This window comes from Onychomys torridus, chromosome 14, assembly GCF_903995425.1.
Source record: "Onychomys torridus chromosome 14, mOncTor1.1, whole genome shotgun sequence".
Classification (NCBI taxonomy): Eukaryota; Metazoa; Chordata; class Mammalia; order Rodentia; family Cricetidae; genus Onychomys; species Onychomys torridus.
Window position 1 is genome coordinate 66107051 of NC_050456.1, and position 24024 is coordinate 66131074.

The window sequence follows — 24024 nt, forward strand, 5'->3', positions numbered from 1 at the left end:
CAAGATACAATAAGACTGGGCACAAACTAATTCTTTTAATGAGGCCTTTATGTATTGCTGGCCAAGAAAGTGTTACAGGTAAAGCCAGAAATCCCAACAAAGGCAACCCCAAGCTTTACGATATATTGATTTGATTTTAATTGTATTGGGGCAAATTAAAGGTCATTTGAACATCTGTAAGTGACTACTCCAAGTAGTATTGTCCAGAAAGGTACAATTAGTCCTGTAAGTCCCTTCTAAATCTTTCCTTCAGACTTTTCAAAGGCCAATCCCCTAGTTTTTTTTTTAAAGGAAGTTCAATGAGAAAGTTGTAAAATATAGTCCAAGAGAAAATCAAATTTAAATTTTTAGATCTATTTATGTATATGAGTGGTTTCTCTAGCATGTATGCCTGTCCGTCACATGCATGCCTTGGTGCCCACAGAGGTCAGAAGAGGGTATTGAATTCGCAAGGAACTAAGTTATGGATAATTGTGGGCTACCATGTGGATGCTAAGAATTGAACCTGGGTTCCCTGCAAGAAAAACAAATTTTCTTAACTGCCAAGTCATCTCCCTAGCTCTGAAACCAATTATTTCCAGTCAAAAGGACTGTGGTAATTATTATATAGGAGTTGGTTGTATAGTTCAGAGGCAAACCTCATGCTTAGTCTGTGCAAAGCCCTGAGTTTAAACCATAGTGCCAGAAATAAACAAGAAAAGAGCTCTGGGAGTCCAATTGGTGAGAAAGAGGAGGAATTGTATGTATGATCGAGAATTGTTGAGACCATGATTGAAAAAAGCACAGGGACAAATAGCCAAACTAGTGGAAACACATGAACTATGAACTAATAGCTGAGGAGCCCCCAACTGCATCAGGCCCTCTGGATAAGTGAGACAGTTGATTAGCTTGATCTGTTTGGGAGGCCCCCAGACAGTGGGACTGAGACCTGTTCTTAGTGCATGAGCTGGCTGTTTGGAGCCTGGGGCCTATGCAGGGACACTTTGCTCAGCCTGGGTGAAGGGAGGAGGAGACTGGACCTGCCTCGACTGAATCTACCAGGCTGATCTGAATCCTCAGGGGAGTCCTTGCCCTGGAGGAGATGGGAATGGGGGGTAGGTTGGAGGGAGGGAGGGGCGGGGGAGCAGGAGGAGGGAGGACAGGGGAATCCGTGACTGATATGTAAAATTAAATTATAAAATTAAAAAAATACAGAATAATGTAACTGCCAGTACTTCTTATTGCCTATGATAAATCAATCATTTAAATGGTGGGCCTAGATATCACTAAATGACTCTGAGACACCAGGACATCAGGTTTCTTCCACTTGCTTTAGAATCCTGTGATTACTCGTTTGTGCTCAAACTTGATACGTTGAAATATGATGGTCTACTGCCTTGTTAACTCCTCCAAAATGCAGTAAAGTCTTTGAAAATGAGGTAGTGTTTATATATCCCTAATGCCTGGTGCACAGCAGACATATATCTGAAAGAGAGAGAGAAAGCAAAGAAAAAAAGAAAGACTGTATTTTCTCTTGCTCAGTCTCCACCTGCACTGGGCTGCTAGAATGTAAATGGTGGGGGTAGAGCAGCAAAGCCCAGGGGAGGTATGAGCATGTCCGCCATGGTGCAATGCCCAGAGGACGGAGTACAGTACAGCTTGGAAGCCATCAGAACTAAAGGCTGCAGTTTGAACATCAGTTCAACTACTTAATAGTACAGGGTCTGAACTTGCCATTTTAACCTCTTTTAGACTTCACGACAGTAAATAAAATGTTTTAATAAGTAAAATAAACAAAGTATGTTAAAAAATAAAATAAAACAGTTTAGGCTAAAAAGTATTGGTCAGTTAGGACCAACATCTCAAAGTCAAGATTTATCAAGACTAGAATGGACATAGAAGTTTTCCTAATTCCTGATGAGGATAAAGAATTTGTTTTCTTCTCTTTATTCTTTCTAAATTTGTTTTAATGTTTAGTTTCCTTAAAACAGTGAAGTTAATGGATTGTAATTCTTCAGTAAGTAATAACAACATGGCGCCAGAATTTTTTTCCTTTTAATTGTTTAATTACCTTTGAACTCTTGGTATAAAATATACAGGACTATCCTTCTGGTCCTCACTAACAAAATCTTCAAATAAGAAGCTCTCCCATGCTCACTTTGGCAGCACTAGACCTGGGACAATGCAGAGATTAGCACAGATCCTGAGCAAAGACATGACGCAAACTCAGAAAGCAGTCCATATTTTTGTAGGTGTTTCATCACAGTGGTCCTCAACCTTCCTAACACTGTGACTCTTTAATACAGTTCTTCATGTTGTGATGACCGCCAACCATACAATTATTGCGTTGCTACTTCATAGCTATAATTTTGCTACTGTTATCAATCATAATATAAATATTTGTATTTTCTGATGGTCTAAGGCGACCCTGTGAAAGGATCCTTTGAACCTCAAAGGGGTCAGGACCCACAGGTTAAGAACCATTGCTTGACAGACCAGAACAGCTCACACTATGGTACACTTCCCCTGTTCTGGAGAATACCCCCTCCTTTTTTTCTTTCTTTCTTTTTTTTTTTTTTTTAAATGTTAAGGAAAATTTCCAGTCATTATTCAATCAGAACTTATTTTGAACTGGGGTGCAGAAGGGCCATCCTGGGTTTTTTTGTTTGTTTGTATGTTGGTATATTGAAAATACGTATATTACTGTATTTTTAAAGTATTCACCAAAACTAAAACCATGAGTGACAACCCATGTGATTCTAATCACATCAGGTTAGACTGAATGTTTTCCCAAAGTCATAGCCTTCCAAATTAAAATAGATTCTATAGGTAACTGGATAATTTGGATTGGATAATTTAAAAGCTACATCAAAATTCACGTTTATTACATAAACAGTGATTTGCAAATTTTGTAGCTACCATCTCCCACTCAGGCAAAGAAACTAAACAGATCCTCATTTATGTTAATTAGCTAAGCCAGATTTAAATGTACATGTTCCTTCAGTGAACCATTCCTCTACAGAATGAGAGGCTTTGATCCATGGGCTAAGACGTCTGACAGACACATGCAATCACACAGACACTGCCAGCTGAAGATCTCCTGACTAGAAGTGAACAAATTTGGTAATACACATTACTGACCATGCTTTTTCTGTACTCTGACTCATTCCTTACTGGTAGGCTCAATCTTTTCATTATTTGGATAACTTTGCAGTATCTGGATATTATCCAACTGCATATTGTTTACTTTATTGGAAGTAAAAGTAAACAATGGTCAATAAATAGTTTTATACTAAAACAAAAACAAAAACAAAAAACAAAAAACTTCTCCCTACCTTTCATACTAAGGAAAATTTCTTAATATATGAAACAACATTATCCACTAGAAAACAGATAAGGGCTGGAGAGATGGCTCGGTGCTTGCTGTTTAAGTTTGAAGACCTTAGTTCAAATCCCCAGGCCCCACATAAAGCTGGACTTGGCAGTGTGCATGCCAGTGTTCCTATGGCATGAAGAATGATGGAGGCAGGAGAATCCCTGCAAACTCATGGGCAGAACAGCCTAGTGTACACAGCAGTGAATAATAAAAAGACCTTGTCTTAAACAAGGTAAAAGGTAAGGACCAATATCCAAGGTTGTCCTCTTGCCTCCTACATGCACTATGACACATGCACATCTGTGTGTGCACACATACACACAGGCAACACACACACACAAACACACACAGGCAGCACACACACATATACACAGGCAACACACACACACACATACACACAGGCAACACATACACACACATACACACAGGCAGCACACACACACACATAGACAGGCAGCACACACACAGACAGCACGCACACACACATACACAGGCAGCACACACACACACACACAAGGAATTAGATAAAAAATATTTAGTAGTATAGAAATGAAGAAGTAGTTGATAAAAGATTAAGAAAATAAAGAGGCCTAGCATGGTAGCACAGACCTACAATCCCTGCATTTAGGAGGTGGAAACTGGCAGATTAAGAACTCAGGTCTAGCCTCTTCAACTACATAGTAATCTGAAGCCAGGCTGGGCTACAGAGATCATCTCTCAGAAAAACAAAAAGAAAAAAGAAAAAGAAAAGGACTGGTCGCACACTGAGAAATGATACTTGCAATCCATAAAAATCCTAAATCATTTGAACCCACTGGAATATATAAACAGCTCAATAAAAGAAGCAACCATATAGCAAAGAGAACTGTGTTTGATATAGGAAGCACAGAAACCTCTCCCCAAAACATTTGAAAATGAAGCTCACTCTCATCAGTATGGATTTTAATGAAACCATGAAATATGACTTACAGTTCCTACATTTGCAAAAATTAGAAGAAAGTGTGATAAGGCCAAGTGCTGAAGAGGCCGTGAGTCAAAGGGTGTTGATAAAATGCTCTAACTACTTTAGAAAGCAAACTGACATTTTTCTTATAATGTTCAACATCTACATACTCTATTGTCCAACAGTTTCATGCTATATACACCTCTGAGAAACTTACATGTGTTAACAAAAGACTAGAAATGACTCAAATGTCAACAAAGGGGAAAATCAATGCATAAACTATAATGTGCATTTACAACATGATTATTTCATGGTAATGAAAAACAATTAAAAGGTACAAGCAAGCTGAGCATGGTGGCGCATGCCTTTAATCCCAGCACTTGGGAGGCAGAGGCAGATGGATCCCTGAGTTCAAGGCCAGCCTGTTCTACAGATTGAGTTCCAGTCTCTGTGAGTTTGAAGCCAGCTTGGTCTACAGAGTGAGTTCCAGGACAGGTTTCAAAGCTACACAGAGAAACCCTGTCTCGAAAAAACAAAAACAAAACAAAACAAAAAGATACAAGCAAAAATATAGATGAATCTTTTTTTTTTAAAAGCATTAATAATGCCTGGTGCCTCACATGTCCTATGGTAGAAGATTAGAAACAGGGGCTTGAATTCATCATCAGTACACATGCACAACATCAATACCAAATATCAATACAACTTGGGCTTCTGGGAAAACCCAGTCTTTAAGTCAAACATGTTCACTATATACTTGGATCAAGCTATTTCAGTTTCATAATCACTGATATGGAGTTGAACTTTAATATATGTAGAAACTAACTATTAACAAGTCAGGTGAAAAACCATTACTGCATATATTATAATGAATTCAAGAACAATTTTTGGTAAAAATTTCATGACCAAAAAAGAAATGTAACAGGACAATTTTTGAATTGACAAAGTCTTCACCAATTAATATACACTATAAAATATTAACTCCTATCATTTATCTCTACTATGTACGAACATAACATCTTTTTTGAGAGTGTTAAAATATTAAAAAGAAAGATACCTTTTCTTAAACATGGATATCGGAATAGTTTTACAACTCCATAGTCATCAGCTGTAACTAAAACCTGGCCAACACAATTTCCATCTACTGAATTTATATCATTGGTATCAGAATACTTGGGCCAAATTCCATTGACTTCAAGGCCTGAAACACACGTCCAGGAAGCCCAGTGAACAGCTTTTATTTCTTCTTTACTTGTCACTTCCTTTCCTCCTAGAAATAAAAGAGTCTTCGCTTAAGAAATTACTTCATTTGATTCTTTTCATGCAAATGTAAATTTTTATACCTTACACCAAAGTTAGAGAAGAATATTATGAACAGACAGGTAAGTGTGAATTAGAAGAAACAACAACAACAACAAAAATTTAATGCTACTAACATCATTCTGATTTAGAGAGTTTGAATGTAATTATCAATTCAGCAGGCTCTTTCATATGGAAAACAACCAAATCTTATTGAAATCCATGATATAGATTAGTGACAACTGGGTAAGGTATAAGAAAAGCAAAAGATGCCTTTCTTTGGGGGTTGTCAAAGAGCTTGATTTTGAGGACGCTAAGTCTACACTGGGGTGAGCGATGCTCTCCCTTCTGACAACTAGTGGTCTCTGAGCTCTCCCATATGTACTCTTTCCTCATCTTCAGGACAACACTGAACCGACTCTTCACGGTACAGCAGCTGCTCCAGCAGAGTAGAAGAAAGTGGAAGCTGAGAAGGAATGTAAGGGCTCTATTGATGGCATAGGCACTGGTCCTTTTACTAAACATCTTCTGTAGTATGTTCAAAAAAGACTTAAACAAACAGGAGGGAGGGAGGGAAGAAGGGAGGAAGGAAAGAAAGAAGGAAGCAAGGGAGGGAGGGAGGGAAAGAAAGAGAGGTGGAACAGATGGGGGGAGGGAAGAAGGGAGGGAAGCAAGGAAGGAAGGAAAGGAAGAAAGGGCAAAAGCTACAACAAAGTTACAACTCAGGGATCAGAAAGAAACCCAAGATAGATAATTGGGAGGGAGACTGGAAAAGACCAAAGAGGAATGATAGATGGAGGGGATACATTTGTGCTAAGTAAGAGGACTTTTGGACTCAGTAAATCGTCATTCTAAATCATCAATGAAAAGCTTGGGGGAGATGCAGAGATTGTATTATGAAACCAGTCTTATTAAGTAAGTTCTTATAAGAGTGATTAATTCACAAAGCACCACATTAAAGAGAGGTGTGGAATTTTGGTTTACAGTGCTGGTGTCTGAGAGCTCAAAGAAGTGCTGTGATGGGAACATGTTCTCCAGGGTACTAAGTTCCAGGTGTGCAGAATGAGTTCTGAGTGTCCTTTCTGAATGTACAGCTCAGTAACTGTTATTATTCACATGGTGTTACTGCACGGAATGCTTGAAATCTGCTAACAACAATCTTGAATGTCTCTACTACACACAGAAATTACAGTAACTATATTAGGTGGTAGACAAGATAATTAGTGTGATTATAAAAATCATTTACAATGCAGGCAGGTCTCAGAATTTGAAACCAGCATGGTTTACATAGCCAGTTCCAGGATAACAAGGAAATATAATGAGACCTTATCTCAATTTTTTTAAAAAAAAAATCACATTGCATATTTTTAAATGTATAGACTTTTGATGTCACTTACAACTCAATATTCTGGTGGGGAAGAATTCTAAAGACATTTTGTTTTGTAGGAAAAAACTACAATGCTTGAAATAGCTCTGATTACTCCGCCTATGGTCAAATATAATTGACCATCTACTCTTAATGAGCTTTTAAATACCACAGACATGAAATTCTAAGAACTACATGTAACGTGCTCGAACAGTTTACCTGGCATCCTATACAGACGTCGTCTTCCACTGCCATCGTTTGTCTGTAAATATTTACTATCTGAAGACCAGTCCAGATGAGTGATGAAGCTAAGTGAACCAACACATTCACCAACTTTTTTGTAACGCTGAGCAACTCCATAGATGTCAACTGAGCCGTCATTGCAGCCAACAGCAAGGTAAGTGCCATCTGGTGAATATTTTAGCTCGTGGATGGCCTCTTTCCTGTCTTTAATGTGTACAACTTCAGTCATATCTCTGTGGAAAAGAAAAAGACTATATGAGCAAAAGTCACAAGAGAATTGGAAAATGTCCCCAAATACTGAGGTTCCATCAGGTATTTACAAACTGTGACATACATGTAAGTAAGGCAAGTAGTATCTGCGTGGGAATAATTATTTTGCTGATCAGAAATAAATAGAAAAAAAATGGGACGATGTAGTATGTGGTGATAGAGCACTTGCCCAGCATGAAGTCCTGGACTTGAACCCCAGCACTGAAAAAAGAAAAGTAGAAGAGAAAAAAAATGCTAAATTTCAGTGCATAAACAACCTTATTTTTAAGTATCCTACAGCTCCCTACTAAACTTGTGGATTTAGATAATAAAACAATTAGCCAGTTTTTTTTATGATAACAGTTCTTTGTAAATACTGAATTTATAAAATTTCTTAAACATCATAATTTTCAAACACATTTTTGTAATGCATCAAATGTATAAACTGACATTTGGAAAATAAGGAAAGCATGAAAGAATGTACCACTTGAACAATATATTTGAATATTTATCTTTATATAACTACTGTGGCTGTTTTGACTCACTTTTCCCCACTAGTGAATTTTATTTCAAATGTTCCCTTTTCTTCAGAGTCTCATTATGTAGTCCAGGCAGGCCTCAAACTCCAATCCTTCTGCTTCAGTCTCCCAAGCACTTGAAATATAGGCATACACCACCACGTTCAGCTTAGTTTATTGTTTAAAAAGAGACCACAATTCAGCTTAAAATTAATTTCCAAAATAGCATAGGTATTGGTAACGACCATAAAAATGGATGAACTAAAGTTTAATACAAATGAGTTTTCAAACTCCTAGAACTGGAAGGAGTTGGGAGGACAGAGACCCGGGGAAGATGGGCAAGAGGGAGGAAGGATCACTGCTTCTTGGAGGCAGCCATCTCTCCACACAAATTCTGTATCAGTTATTTGAAATGCTCCAGGTTGGCGATTTCAGAAGCAGAAGCTTGTTTCTTGGTTCTTAAGGTTTCTAAATAGTGTTTAGAACAGACATTGGAATTCTTTTAATATGTTGCTTTAGTACAAGGGCTTCAAAATTGAACTGACCTTGCATGAGAGATGGACCCTATGACAATACGCAAGAAGAATATGTGAGATGAAGAAATCCTGAGAGGAGCACTGAACTAGACTGAAGGCAGGAGGGAGCCACTGCAGGGTAAGTGTGACTTGAACATAAGATGTGAGGCGCTGGCTAAGTCTAAAAGAGGAGAGATGGTTCTTCAGGAACAGGATACACCACAAACAGAGGCATGAAAAGATGCAGTGTGTGGCCTACTTGAAGAATGGTGCACAGTATGATGTGGATACAGAAACCAGTGAGAAGAGCAGAAAATAATGAAGCTAAAGATAAACTAATAAGATACAGTGAAACCAAAGAAAGAGAGCAGACAAATTCAGGTTCGCAGAGTGAAATTATGGGAACTATGGACACAAGTGTTCATCAGCAAGCCCAAGTTCATCCCCATGACCTGGGTAAGAAAGAGGGACAAAAATGACATCATGCAAGCAAGCTTATCTTGCCAATGTCAAGGAGTCAGGTACTTTCCTGGTGCCAGGGTCTGGTTGAAAGCTCTACATAACTCCATAGGCTTTGTCTGTTGTGGCATGCTGGGGAAACTATGTAGGAAATACTGATTAAAGTTAACCTGGATCAATATGGCAGTTCTAACTCAAGATGGCTGCAGTATGTCAAGCTGAATCCACACAGAAAGACCAAAAGTTTTAGAGATGATAGTGGTGACACAATAATGTGGATGTATTTAATGCCACTGGACATCTACAGCGATTGAAAGCAAATATGACATTAAATAAAAACAATTTTAAGAGAAAAATTACAGCACATTCCACTGTAAAAAAACTACTTTTATTTTCCATGCTGGGAATCAAATCCAGAGCCTTATACATGCTGGGCAAGCACTCTACTATTTAACCACAGCATATTCATTTATTTAGAGTCACAAAGTTAAGCAGGCTGGCCTTGGACTCACTCAAGTCCAAGCAGGCTTTCAACTCACAATCCTCTGCCTCAGCCTCCTGAACAGCTAAGGTTACAAGACTGTACCATCAGGCCCAGTTGTGAAGAAGTTTTGTATAGGTGGAAAAAGGAAAAAACAGAGTGAAGTACAGAAAAGCAGATCACAGAGATGAGCCCTGCACACATGTCAAGGATTACAAACCTCAGCCTAAGGAGCCGAAAGCCTTTGGAGAGGGGATTAATGCAAACAAGTGTGACTTAAAAGAAATCTTTAAAATGAAGCAGGAAGTGAGCTGGAAACTTCTTCCCTGATGTAGCTTCCTCAGTGCCGGGAGTGCTATGCAGGTTGCTGGAGGAGAAATGTGTCAGTGGCCTTGCCTAGTTACTTACAGATAGAGGAGAGGACACATAGGACCCTGTCTACCCTGCTGAACTACTGGCTATAGACATGAATGCTGGGAGAGCAGGAGGGGTCTTCAGTTATGTAGCCACTAATGGCCCCATCAGGTTCCAGCAGAGTTCCAAACCCATGGTCACACAGAGGGCCCTGGTTACTCTCAATGATCAGAAAACAAAGCAAAAAAAAAAAAAAAAATGAGACAGGGTAGAGAGCTGAAACAGGGCAAGGAATGGGAGTAACCAGAATGCATTGTATATGCGTGTGAAATGGTCAGAGCACAGACTTAATTCATAAAGAAGGAATCTCTATCGTGGCATGGAGATGGTTCTGAGATGGTAAGGAGGGCAGTTAAGAGGGCTGCCTATGCCACCGCTCCTGGGAGGAGATGACTGTGATGATATACTGTGTACCCTAATAAAGCTTGTTTTGATGATCAGAGGACAGAGCCAGCCACTAGATTAGACATAGAGGCCAGACAGTGGTGGCACACATCCTTAATCCTGTCACTGGGAGGCAGAGATCCATCTTGATCTCTGTGAGCTCATGACCACACTGGAAACAGAGCCAGGCAGTGGTGGCACATACCTTTAATCCCAGTACTGGGAAGCACACATGCCTTTAATCCCAGGAAGTGATGTCTGGGCAGAGAAAGGTATATAAGGTGTGAGGAAACAGGAACTCTCTCTCTTTAGGCTGAGGATTTCGTAGAGATAAGAACAAGTGGCTGGCTGCTCTGTTTCTCTGATCTTTCAGCTTTCATCCTGATAACTGGCTGTGGGTTTTTATTAAAAGACCATCTAAGATTCGAACAGCAGATGACAAAGCCTACACAAGAGTAGAACAGTGGTGCTGGAAAGAAGAAAGTTACCTCGACAGCTTCTGTGGAAGTGACTCTTAAACATGAGAGGCAAAGCAAAAAAAAGAGTTACAAATTTCTGGGTAGAGGATTACTGAGCTGGAGGATTATTGTTTTCTGAATGTGGCTCTACAGCATTGCTTTTAATGACTACACAGGATAGAAACTCAATGTATCTACCTAGAATTCAACATAAATTATCAACAGCTTTAATCAATTCTTTTTTATTTCTTTGAGACAGGGTCTCACTATGTAGCCTTAGCTGGCCTGGAACTCGCAGGTCTTTGAACTCACAGCAATTCACCTGCCTCTGCTTCCTGAGTGCTGGGATTAAAGGCATATGCCACTATGCCCAGATTTTTGATAAATTCCTTAAGCATTTCTATTTATACAAATGAAAGGATACAGGCATTTTTCCAAAGCATAAAGATACAAACAAGCAAACAAAATCCTACTCCATCATTCCTCAAAGCCTTGAGGACATTTAACAACCAAGGATCATAACTGAAATAATACTACCAATAGCAAGTCAGGGCCCAAATTGATAGTTCAGTGCTTCAGCCACCACTGTACTAAGCATTCTTTTTTGAAAAAGAAGATTTTTCTTTATATATATGTCCATGTGCCTGCTTGAGGTTATGTGTATGTACTACATGTGTTGCAGAAGCCAGAAGACTGAGTCAGATTCCCCTACAAGTGGAGTTACAAGTAGTTGTGAGCCACCAAGTAGGTTCTGGGAACCCAACCCAGTTCCTCCATAAGAACAGAAGCTCTCTTAACCACTGACCATCTCTCCAACACATTTGCTAAGCATTCTTAATGCCCCCAGATAAAAATTCTTGAGTTTAGTTTTCTGGCAAAGATATTTTTATAAGTATATTTACTTAATGAAACTAATATTTGGCACACATATAAAAGAAAAGGGAAGAGGGAGGAAAGGGCTAAGTGGGTCAGAGCAATGAGTATTTTACATTCTAACAAATGATAAATTACTGTTTCTGCTTCTACTCTAATAGCATACCTCACTCTAAGGACAGTAAAGGACCCATCCTTCATCCCAAGGGCAAGATGGATTCCATCTACATTGACAGCAGCACATCGAATTGGTTCTTCCATATTACATCTTGCTATTAAAGCATGATCTACAAGGCTCCAAATCCTGTACAATTTAATTCAAAAATAAAAATCATTAATGTATATGTAAAATGATAATCTATATAATAATATTAAAGTTAAAATGATCTGGTTTAAAGTAAGACATTTGTCTCTGTGAAAATAGCAATGTTATTCATGACTAAAAGAAAATATCAGAATTTTTTGTTTTTAAAACAACATAGCAGGGATGGTGAGATGGCTCCAAAGGTAAAAGTGCTTGTAGCACAATCCTCAGAACCCATAATAGAAGGAAGGAACCAGCTTCCAAAAGCTGTCCTGACCTCCTTATATCCCAAGCGATTTATGAGCCCACACTCACTCTTTCACATACAGAGGCGATAAACTTTTTAAAAAATAAAAAGCATACTGACATCACTATGATTCAATTGTTAATCTTAGATTAATTAGTAATCGCCACCCTAATCAAAAGAGAGCTATCTATTTCCTTAAATTATATATGTAAGACTGTCCATGGTATTATATGCCTTTAATCCCAGCACTGGTGAGGCAGAGGCAGGCAGATTTCTATGAGTTGGAGGCCAGCATGGTTTACAGAGAAAGTTCCAGGTCAACCATGGCTACATAGTGAGACTCTGCCTCAAAAATAAATGAATGAATAAGGACATATGTAGTCTTTTAGATGGAGTACTTAAAATATTCAAATTCAGACTATAATATCATTCCAGAGTACAATATTAAAAATTAAGATAACTAGGGGTTGGGGATTTAGCTCAGTGGTAGAGCGCTTGCCTAGCAAGCGCAAGGCCCTGGGTTCGGTCCTCAGCTAAAAAAAAAAAAAAAAAAAAAAAAAAAAAAAAAATTAAGATAGCTAGACTTCACATCAAACCTTGTAGACTTGAGACCTAATAAGCAGTTAGAAGAGTGTATTGCTCTTTCAAAGGACCTGAGTTAAGGTTCTAGCACCCAAACAGGTAGCTCGAAACACCTGTAACTCCAGCTCCAAGGGATCCAACACCTTCTTGCCTCCATGGGCACTCAGTACACATACATACACACATTTATAAATAAAAAACAAAATAATAGAATAATTAATTGTCACCATGTTCACAGTGTGATGAAACCCAGGGATTATAGCTGAAATATGTAGGGGGATACTTAGAACCTTTAGCTACATATGTTATAATAAAAAAGCTATAATTTAATGAATAAGCATCTACTCCAAGAGGTTAGAAAAAAGATCAGCGAAGAGAAATATTTTTACAATGCTTTCATAGGCATATCTTTTTAAAAAACTTGTTGCGGTTTTATAGAAAGTAATTCTTGTGTACTAGTTTTAATATTCTTTTATATCCAAGGTATTTGCTAATTCCTTTAAATTTATTTTTATTTATATAAGTGTTTGAGCATATTCACACAGGTGAATACAAGGAAGCCAAAAGACAGCTCCAGACAGAGGTGGTTATGAGCTGTCCAATGTGGCTGCTGGGAACCAACTCTTGGACCACTGAAGGAGCAGCAGGCACTCTTTTTTTTTTTCCCCCCCAGAGCTGAGGACCAAACCCAGGGCCTTGAGCTTGCTAGGCAAGCGCTCTACCACTGAGCTAAATCCCCACCCCCACAGCAGGCACTCTGAACCACTGGGCTATCTTTGCAGCTCCACTAATTCCCTTTTAATCCCATGAGTTCATTTGCATTTCCTTTGGATTCCTCTACGTGCACAGTCAGATTGCCTGTGAATGAATGTTGTTTCTTTCTAATCACTCTCCTTGATCCCTCCCCTCTGTCACTCTCATGCCCCTTGCCCCACTCATCTCTATTGGCCACTGTGCACTGATGAATCACTGTCTTTCCTGACCACAGAGTTTCAATGCTGCAACATTAAGTGCCATGTTTGCTGAAGATTTTTTGTTCTGTACTACAAGTGTCAGTAAACACATCCTCTGGGACAAATCAGGTGGCTGCTTGATTTTAGAGACTGAGAACTAGGATGAATTTTGTAAATTTTAATTGTTGAAAATCATAAAAGAGTAAAATTTTGAAACACAAGAAGATAAAGTTCAGATTTCATGTCTATAAATAAAGTTTTATAGGAATGCAGACTGATTCGTTCACACACCACTACAGAGGTAGACTTTAGAACAAATTGTACACCTTTTATTTGTGTGTATGAGCCCCATGGCAGGTCAGAGGCATGCACAATACATTTAAGGTGTATGTCACAAACACGGTTTTAGTTGACAGATACTAGTTCTTATAGTCTGATTTGAAATTTTCTAGTACCTTACCTAGGGAATGACTTACTTACCTGACTGAACGATCATCACTTCCAGTCACAGCTAAAGGTTTAGTAGGATGAACAGCAAGTGCCCAGAGTTCACCTTCACAATGCCCTTGCATAATTAGGAAAGGTTTATTTCTTTCATGAACAACAATTTCAAAAATTTCACTGTCCTGTGTTCCCACTAAAATGTGGTCACCTCGCCAACAAACACTCCTCACAGATAAACCTGGTAAGAAGCACATTGAATACCAATATTGTAAATGTCAATGCTACAGTAGTAAAATGCAGTCTTAATTGAAAATTAATTTTCATATCTTTTATATCTTGGTTGTAAGAGAGAGTACGAGAGTCTGGGTATACACGCCCTTTGTCTTCAATTGTTTGTATTTCCATATGAAACAATAGATTTCTTTTCTCGTATACCTAATTTCTACCCATCCTTTTGGTACACTTTTTCCTCTCCTTTGCCCCACAATTCCAAGAGTCAGACTGTGTTTGTAATTGAGCTCTCACAAGCACTTACAATGGGCAAGCACTCAGGACCTGCCTTTAGAGAAGTGCATTATGAGTTTTCTGTCCACTGCATTTCATTTCTTAAATCAACAGATTGAAGGAAAGACAATATTCACTTTCACTTTTTCTGCATTTTCCACAGTTCCTGCTGGGCCCTTATGAAAAAAATATTCCCATTTTTTTTTTATCTACATAACACTGCCAATATAAACATACTATATATCCCATAATATCCTCTTGAGAATAAAATAAAAAGGAATGACATTATTTTGTAAGTTTCAGAATTATGCTCATCAAAACTAATGAAAATAGAGTAATGGCTACTAAGATCTAAAAGCTTACTATGTACTGAACATTCTCAATAATTAACATGTATTAATTCATCTAATACTAGGAGATATTTATAGTGGCCTTAATTTACAGATGAGGCTAAACAATTAGATCAGAGTTATACGTCTCTCCAGTGACACAATATTTAAATAATATTTTAAGTAAATATGATCTAATTGTGTTACTTCCAATCTTACTCTTATAATTCAGTGACATATTAGTGACTAATATGTTACTAATATGTTGCACTGAGAATCTATTCTATGTCTTTTTTAAGTCCCCTAATTACTGAAAAAGTAAATTCTGAATAAAGAAAATTGACTTCAGTCATTATTAACAGAAGTTTACCAATTCCCAATATATTTTAGTTGTGCAATTATTTGGCAAATAGTTCTATTTAGCATTGTAGTAGTAAAATATTTTCAAAATCCACAGTTAAAAAAGTAAATGTCTATCAGATATCTGTTGGTCTCATTACAACAGGCATTAGACACACAAAAGAACCTTTGTCATGGTAAGCACAACTATCAACAAAAGTCCTCCAGGTGGAATGTATAAAAAAAATGTGTGTGTACTAGAAGACAACCATTGGTTCATTCACAATATGCTTAGCATAAAACATGCATTTTATTGTTACCTTTGTATCCCTGGTCTGTTTCCCTGAGGTCAATCACAGTAATTGGTTTAAAAGTTAAATCCCAAAGACGAATACAGCCATCCCTGCCACCAGTAGCAAAGCCTTCTTCACAAGCATTCATACTAAAAATTCCCGCCTAGGTGAAGGTAGAAAACAACTTAGCAACATAAACTTCTTAACAACATCTACTAGGCCTGGCAGTGGTGGCACACACCATTAATCCAGCACTTGGAGGGCAGAAGCAGGTGAATCTCTAGTTCAAGCCCAGCCTGGTCTACAGAGCAAGTTCCAGGACAGGCAGGGCTACACAGAGAAACGCTGTTTCGGGGCTGGGGAAAGTCTACTAAATAAAGGTAAAAAGCCACTCAGCAATATTTTCTTCTAAAACATAAATAAACAAACATACCAAAACACACCAAAAATATAACACATCATTAGAAGGTCAATATGTGGGGCTGGCGAGATGGCTCAGAGGTTAAGAGCACTGACTGTTCTCCCAGAGGTCCTGAGTTCAATTCCCAGCACCCACATGGTGGCTTACAAAATCTGTAATGAGCACCTTCTTCTGTGTACATAATAAATAAATAAATCTTTTTTTTAAAAAAAAAAGAAAGTCAATATGTAACTGAGGTACTATTTAGTGATATGTACATAACACACAAAAAGTTAAATATTATACTGTATATAAAATGAATTCTAGAAGACAAAACTCTAAATGTAATAAATAAGTGTAAAAATATCGTAATACTCATGTGACTGAGGTATAGACCTTTTCATAAATGATAAAGAAAACTGTAAATCATAAAGGAAGAAACTTTCCCTTTTCTGTGAGTGTGTATGCAGTCCTGGAACGGACCCAGGATTCTACAATGCTGGATGAATATTCTATCCCTGAGCTACATTCCTGGCCCTTAGCTGCAATGTATACATTGCAAATACTACATGTCTCTAATATAGAAATGAACAAAAAAATCTTAATACAACCAACCAAACAAGAGGGAAAGATAAAAAGGGTGATTAATAAAAAGTGACAATTCAAAGAAGTTAACAATTTCCTTCCAGAAGATAAGCAAAAATTTACACTTCATATTCTATACTGAAAAATATTAAGGGGGGAAAAAACTAGTGTTTTCATACTAGAGATTATAATATGAATTACCACACCTTTTGTGGAAAAAACCTGATATTTTTGTTTCCAAACACTTTGCTTACAGCAAGTCATTTGGTTCTTTAGCACATCAGTACTTTTCAGTTGATAACCTCTCCAAGCTAACTAACATCCTTCACTGTTTGAGGAGAGATGATTCAACTGATGAATAGTTTGAATTTAAAGCCACACAAAAGTTTTAACAATACAGTTTTCTGACTTAATTATATGACAATCTCACAAATTTAAAAAAAAAAAAAAATCCCAATGACTAGAAAGATGGCTCAGTGGTTAAGATGTTTGGCTGATCTTCCAGAGGACCTAGGTTCAATTCCTAGTAGCCACATGAACACTCACAACTCTTGTGTCAGGGGATCCTATGCCTTCTTCTAGCCTCCAAAGGTACCAAGCACACACATGGTGCACAGATATTCTACAAGCAAAACACCCACATGCACAAAGTAAATAAATAATAATTTAATCAATTGAAAATATTAAATCCCTTCTTCCCTGGCTTAATGAGACTATGGTTTTGTTTTGTTTTGTTTTTTCTTACATGTTCCCAAATTGTCTACTGGTTAAGTTGGCCCTAACTACACTGGCTTTATTTTACTAATGCTAATCTAGAAAACTCTATGGTTAAAGTCAACAAACTCTACTCACCACTATTTTGACACTGCTACAACTATGGTTTTAGCAAGATGATAATTATACTAAGTTAATAAATATGTATGAGTCTAATTACATGGTTCTTAATTGAAGTCTTAAAAACAAACAGTTAAAATAGCATTTTTCAAGAAACTGAACTAACTAGTAACAGGCTATATTACATAGCTTCTTCTAAGAAAGTTAAGTGGTAAACATGCAAAAGTCTTTAAAATATTAAAATATACTTACAGTATGGGCTCCTTGTATTGTTCGTATAAGATTGATTCCTTTCCAAACATATATATCCCCATTGAGTGCACCAGAATATGTTAATTCATCCCGAGCACAGGCTAGGCACAATATTGTCTGCAGATCACCTGTTTTACCAAAAACTCCTCGTTTGGGGGTCAGAGCATTTCCACACAAACTCCAGAACTAAAATGTATACAGTATAAATATATTACCAAATAATGCTTATAAAACCAAGTAAAAAAGTTTCAATAATTCGGTGCTACACTATGGCAGCAGACTAGAAATTACCTAAAGTAGCTGCCTTATGATAAAATAACATTCAATGTTCACATCCTCATGCTAATGCTTTCACAAGCTGTTAGAACAGATTAGTCACTAGTTTCAATCTATCTGTAAGAATCAGGCATCTGATCTAACATTTCCTTAAAAGCTTATTTAAGTGGGGAGAGGGATGGGATTGGAGGGCAAAGGAATGGAGGGGGGAGGGTTAACTAATTTGAAGGAGGTAAAAAGCCATATGGAAACCTACTATTTTATGAGTCTTCTAAGTGTGTGTGTGTGTGTGTGTGTGTTAAAAGAATTACACTGGACTTATCCTACAAAGGGGATAATGCTCCTCCTAGATGGCACAGGATGCCAAATAAAAAGACCAGTGCCACAAATAATTGTTCTCAAGCTGTTAGTGTAATGTGTCCTAGATACTCCAAAACAATATAGGATACTTCTGCCACTTCTGGTTGCCCATTAGAACTTGATGGTAAGACCCTATTGCTGAAGATAACACACACTTTGGACACAGATCCCAGAGAAATCAGGTTAGTACTAACCAGAAAGGTTCTTCCCTGCTTGCTACCTTTTATAGCATCAGAAAGTGTTACACAACCGGCTGGGAGGAAAAAGCCACCTAACAATCTTACCCTGCTGTGAACTCCATGATTATAATAATAACCAGCACACCTTGGTCAGGCCTTGAGTGCAATAGTGTCATGGATGTTATGGAGTTAACCAACCACTGTCTAAGTGAGAGGAGTTGGAGTGATGGGGAATAAATCTGGGAGAAGTTAGGGAGAGGAGCGAGAGTGAACATGATCCAGATACACTGTGGTATATCTATATGAAATTCTCAAAGAATTAATAAAAAGAATCATATTTCAGTGAAGCTGTTTTTTTTTTTGTTTTTTTTTTTTTTAATCTACATGCAATTTGGGTTAAAAAGTTGGGAGTGAGTTAGGAATTAAAACAAAGACAAAAGCTGAGAATACAGCTCAGTAGGAAGTAATTTGCTTAGTATGTATAAGGCCCTGGCTTCAATCTCCAGTGCCAGAAAGATAGAGAAAATCTTATGTCGAATCTGGTGGTTAAGGTGGAGGAGAGGAGAAAAGGAAAGAATATATGTTGTTTTCATGGATAGTCTCAAGCTGAGTGATAACTTTGTTTGTAAAACTTAAAAATAAGATACCCATTAGAAACAACCAGTTCATCCTTGGGAGAAGACAGATTCAAGTATGAGTCATCACAGCCAGCTTTATTGTTTTATTATATAGTGTTCAATAAATGTTCATTGTTTGCATACAGAAAACTATATGAATGTGGTAGGGCAGGGATCTACACATAAAATAGTTCTAAATAAAGAAATTGGGTCTAGAATATTATTTTATAAAAAGTAGTAACCAGGCAGTGGTGGCACACACCTTTAATCCCAGCACTTGGGAGGCAGAGGCAGTCAGATCTCTGTGAGTTCAAGGCCAGCCTGGGCTACAAAGTGAGTTCCAGGAAAGGCACAAAGCTACACAAAGAAACCCTGTCTCAGAAAAAAAAAAGTAAATTACCACTTAATATAGTTTTAATATTATATCCTTAAATTTTAAAGTCTCAAGCCTCACAGAACTAAACTCATGATACTTATCCAGTCACATAACTAATGAGTACTTTAATGTATGAAATTTTATAACTTCTAAACCTAAAAGCACCATCCATAATTTATATTCACAAGAATAGTTGGTCTTGCTCTTTTACCCAGGCCCAATATGATGCTATTATTTTCTTCCGGCTCAGTGATTCTCAATTTTGGCTTCAAATTAGAATCACCTGGGGAGATTTACAATTCCTGAACACCCACTGAGATGAAATGAAATACAGTCTTTGAGGAATAAAGTCTAGGCTTCCAAGCGCTTTTGAGACTCAGCAGGAGCTAGCCCTTCTGTCCTAGGATCCAGATCAGTACTGTCAAATAGAATCTTAGTGGAAATGGATATTTCTCTCTCCCTTCTCCACACATATATGTGAATATATGGATAAATAGATATTGTAATACACACACACACACACACACACACACACACACACACATATATGATTTCTAATACAGTAAACTCCAGAAACACGTGGTTCTTGAGTATTTGAAGTGTGGCTAATGACTGAAGAAATGGGTTTTAAATTTAATTTCATTTGAGTTTAAATTCCTGCATGTCCTAGTGACTACTGTACTTGGCAGTGCAATTTTAGGTCATCTTTGAAACTTAGTTTCCTCACATGTACTGCTGGCACACAAATACCACCTTACTACGCACTGTCACTACCAAAGGAAAAGAAATGTAATTCATAAAATAGTTTGGTCTCAGAAGATTAGCTCTAGAAAAAAACTGAAAATAAAAAGTTTTAGCTCTAGAGAATTCTGAAAATGGAAAATCTAGGTAAGCACAGACTCAACACCAACACAATACAAGAAATGGAAGATAGAACCTCAGGCACTGAAGATATGATAGAAGAAATAAATACATTGGTCAAAGAAAATGCTAAATCTAAAAAATCACTGACACAAAACATCCAGGAAATCTGGGGCACTATGATGGAAAGATTAACCATGCTCATGGATCAGTAGGATTAGCATAGTAAAAGCAGTCATTCTACCAAGAGCAGTCTACAGATTGAACCCAATCCCCATCAAAATTCCAGCACAATTCTTTGCAGACCTGAAATGAACAATATTCAACTTCATATAGAAAACAAACAAACAAACAATATAACTAAAACAATCCTGTATGACAAAAGAACTTCCAAAGGTGTCATTATCCCTGATTTCAAGCTTTACTACAGAGTTATATAGTAATAAAAACCACATGGTATTGGCATAAAAACAGACAGGCTGATCAATGGAATTGAATAGAAGACTCAGATATAAATCCACATACTTATGAACTTTTTTTTTCTTACAAAGAAGCCATAAATATACAAAGGAAAAAAAGAAAGCATCTTCAACAAATGGTGCTGTTCTAACTAGATGTCAACATGTAGAAGAATGCAAATAGATCCATATCTATCACCCTGTACAAAACTTGAGTCCAAATGGATCAAAGACCTCAACATATAAAAAAAGATACACTGAACTTGACAAAAGAGAATAGGGGAAATAGCCTTGAACACATTGGCACAGGAGATGACTTCTTGAATAGTACACCAATAGTGTAGGCACTAAGATCAACAATTAATAAATGGGATCTCATGAAACTGAAAAACTTCTGTAAGGCAAAGGACCATCAATAGGACAAAATGGCATCCTACAAAATGGGAAAAAAATTTCACCACCTCCACATCTGACAGAGGGCTAATATCCAAAATATTTAGGAACTCAAGAAACTAGACATAAACAAACTAAAAAATCCAATTAAAAATGGGGTACAGATCTAAACAGAAAATTCTCAACATGGCCAAGAAATACTTAAGGAAATGTTCAACATCTTTAGCCATCAGAGAAATGCAAATCAAAAACAACTCTGAGATTCTATCTTACACCTGTAAGAATGGCTAAGATCAAAAACACAAGTGACAGGTCTTGCTGGAGAGGTTATAAAGTAAGGGGAGCACTCCTCCATTGCTGGCGGGAGTACAAACATGTTCAGCCACTTTTGAAAATCAATATGGTGGTTTTTTCAGACAATTGGGAATCAATCTATGTCAAGACCCAGTTATACCACTCTTGGGCATCTACCCAAAGGATACACTATCATACCACAAGGACAATTGTTCAACTATGTTCATATTGACTTTATTCATAATAACCAGAAACCAGAAACAACCTAGATGTCTCACACTTGAAAAATGATTAAAGAAAATGTGGTACACAATGGAGTATTACTCATCTGTTAAAAACAATGACATCATAAAATTTGCAGGCAAATGGATGGAACTAGAAAAAAATCATCCTCAGTAAGGTAACCCAGACCAGAAAGACAAACATGGCATGTGCTCACTTATAAATGGATATTATCGGGCTGGAGAGATGGCTCAGTGGTTAAGAGCACCGACTGCTCTTCCAGAGGTCCTGAGTTCAATTCCCAGCAACTACATGGTGGCTCACAACCACCTGTAATGAGATCTGGTGCCCTCTTCTGGCCTGCAGGAACACATGCAGACAGAACACTGTATACATAATAAATAAATAATCTTTAAAAAAATAAATAAATGGATATTAGCTGTAAAGGATACTCATGCTACAGTTCACAGGCCCAGAAAGGCTAAGAAACAAGGAGGGTTGTAGGGGGAGGCAGAGCACACTGATCTTCCTGGGAAGGGGAAGTATAATAGATTTTGCAGGCTGACTGGAGGCAGGTGGGGATGGGAACATAAGGGATCAGGTGTTGGGGGGGTTAGGCATGAAGGGAGAGAGCACTGGGAAAGATGACTGGAATTGGGGAGCATTTCAGGGTGAGGTAAAATTTTAGTGCAGTGGAAACTCTCTGGAATCTATGATAGTGATCCTAGGGAAGACTTCTAGTAATGGGGGATATGGAGCCTAAATCAGCCATCTTCTATAATCAAGCAAGGCCTCCAGTAGAGGTACTGGGACACCAATCCAGCCATAAAACCTTCAACCTAAAATCTGTCCTGCCTGCAAGATGTGCTGGGGTAAAAGTGGTGCAGAACTTGTGGGAGTGGCCAACCAATGACTAGTTCAACTTGAGACCTATACCACAAGGGGTTCCGCCCACACCTGAAACTGTCTGGAAGGCCAGGAACCAGAGGCTGGATAGCCCAGAGACCTAGGATAGAACCAAAACAAAACTGGCACTGGCACACACACTCACTCACACACACACACACACACACACACACACACACACACACACGGTCAATGAAATGATTATTAATGATATTCTGCTATACTCGTAGACTGGAGCCTAGAATAATGGTCATCCAGCAACTGATGGGAGTCCATGCAAAGACCCACAGCCAAACATTAGGCAGAGTTCAGGGAATGCTGAGGAAGAGGGAGAGGAAGGATTGTAGGAGCCAGAGGGGTCAAGGACACCAGAGAACACAGCCCACAGAATTAACTAACCAGGGCCCATAGGGGTTCACAGAGATAAGAGCAACAATCAGGAAGCCTGTACGGGTCTGACTTAGGCCCTCTGCCTGTAACATATGTTACAGTTGTGTAGCTTGGTGTTCTTGTGGGACTCCTAACAGCAGGAGTGGGAGCTGTTTCTGACTCCGTTGCCTGCTTTTAGGACCCTTTTCCTCCAATTGGATTGCCCCATCCAGCCTTGGTATGAAGGGATGTGCCTAGCCTTATTGTAATTTGTGATGCCATGTTTGGTTGATCTCCCTGGGAGGCCTGCTCTTTCCTGAAGGGAAATGGAAGAGGAGTGGATTTGGAGGAGAGCAGATGTAGGGGAGGGACTGGGAGGAGGGAGGGAGGGGAAACTGTGCATGGGACATAATACACGAGAGAAGAATAAATAAATAAAATTTTTAAAAGTCTTAGCTTTATTTACAATATAAATCATCAGTAAGATATCTTTATTATTAATTTGCCAACTACTTATTAGACATTTTTAACATATATTATGTATAGACATATGTCTAATAAGTTAGTATATATACATGTATATATAAAGTATTGTATCAAGAAGAATCATCTTAGATAAAACTCGAAAAACCAAAAAAAAAAAAAAAAAAAGACAAAGATATGCCGGGCGCACGCCTGTAATCCCAGCACTCGGGAGGCAGAGGCAGGTGGATCTCTGTGAGCTCGAGGCCAGCCTGGTCTACACAGCTAGCTAGGATAGGCTCCAAAGCTACAGAGAAACCCTGTCTCGAAAAACCAAAAATAAACAAACAAAAAAGACAAAGATATCTATCTTCACAGTGCTTAAAATATATGCCTAAAGCCTCCTCGGGAGCAAGTAGAAGAAAGCAAACAGATGAGAATGTCAGAACACAGATCCTTACTCCCTAAGATTTAACTGTTTTAGGAGCAATTCTGTAAGACAGTAGAAGAGAAACACGTATTTGGCATTTGCACCAGCAATTTAAAACTAACTATAAACATAATGTGTGGTTGCTATCTCTTGGAGGTCTGTTCTTTTCTAATGAGAGACAGAAAGGGAGTGGATCTG

General features: G+C 38.0%; 1 protein-coding gene across 6 annotated transcripts in view; it reads right to left on the reverse strand.

Annotated features, from left to right (window-relative positions):
• Eml5 (EMAP like 5) overlaps positions 1-24024 on the reverse strand; it is a 115653-nt gene that overhangs the window by 67986 nt on the left and 23643 nt on the right. For all 6 annotated transcript variants that reach the window (XM_036205766.1, XM_036205764.1, XM_036205763.1 and 3 more), the window contains exons 5-10: positions 17624-17809; positions 15580-15715; positions 14124-14325; positions 11724-11861; positions 7183-7439; positions 5356-5568 (exon numbers count right to left, since the gene is read on the reverse strand). In XM_036205766.1, coding sequence (XP_036061659.1) covers positions 5356-5568; positions 7183-7439; positions 11724-11861; positions 14124-14325; positions 15580-15715; positions 17624-17809 — 1132 coding nt within the window. The remainder of the gene's footprint in view (positions 1-5355; positions 5569-7182; positions 7440-11723; positions 11862-14123; positions 14326-15579; positions 15716-17623; positions 17810-24024) is intronic.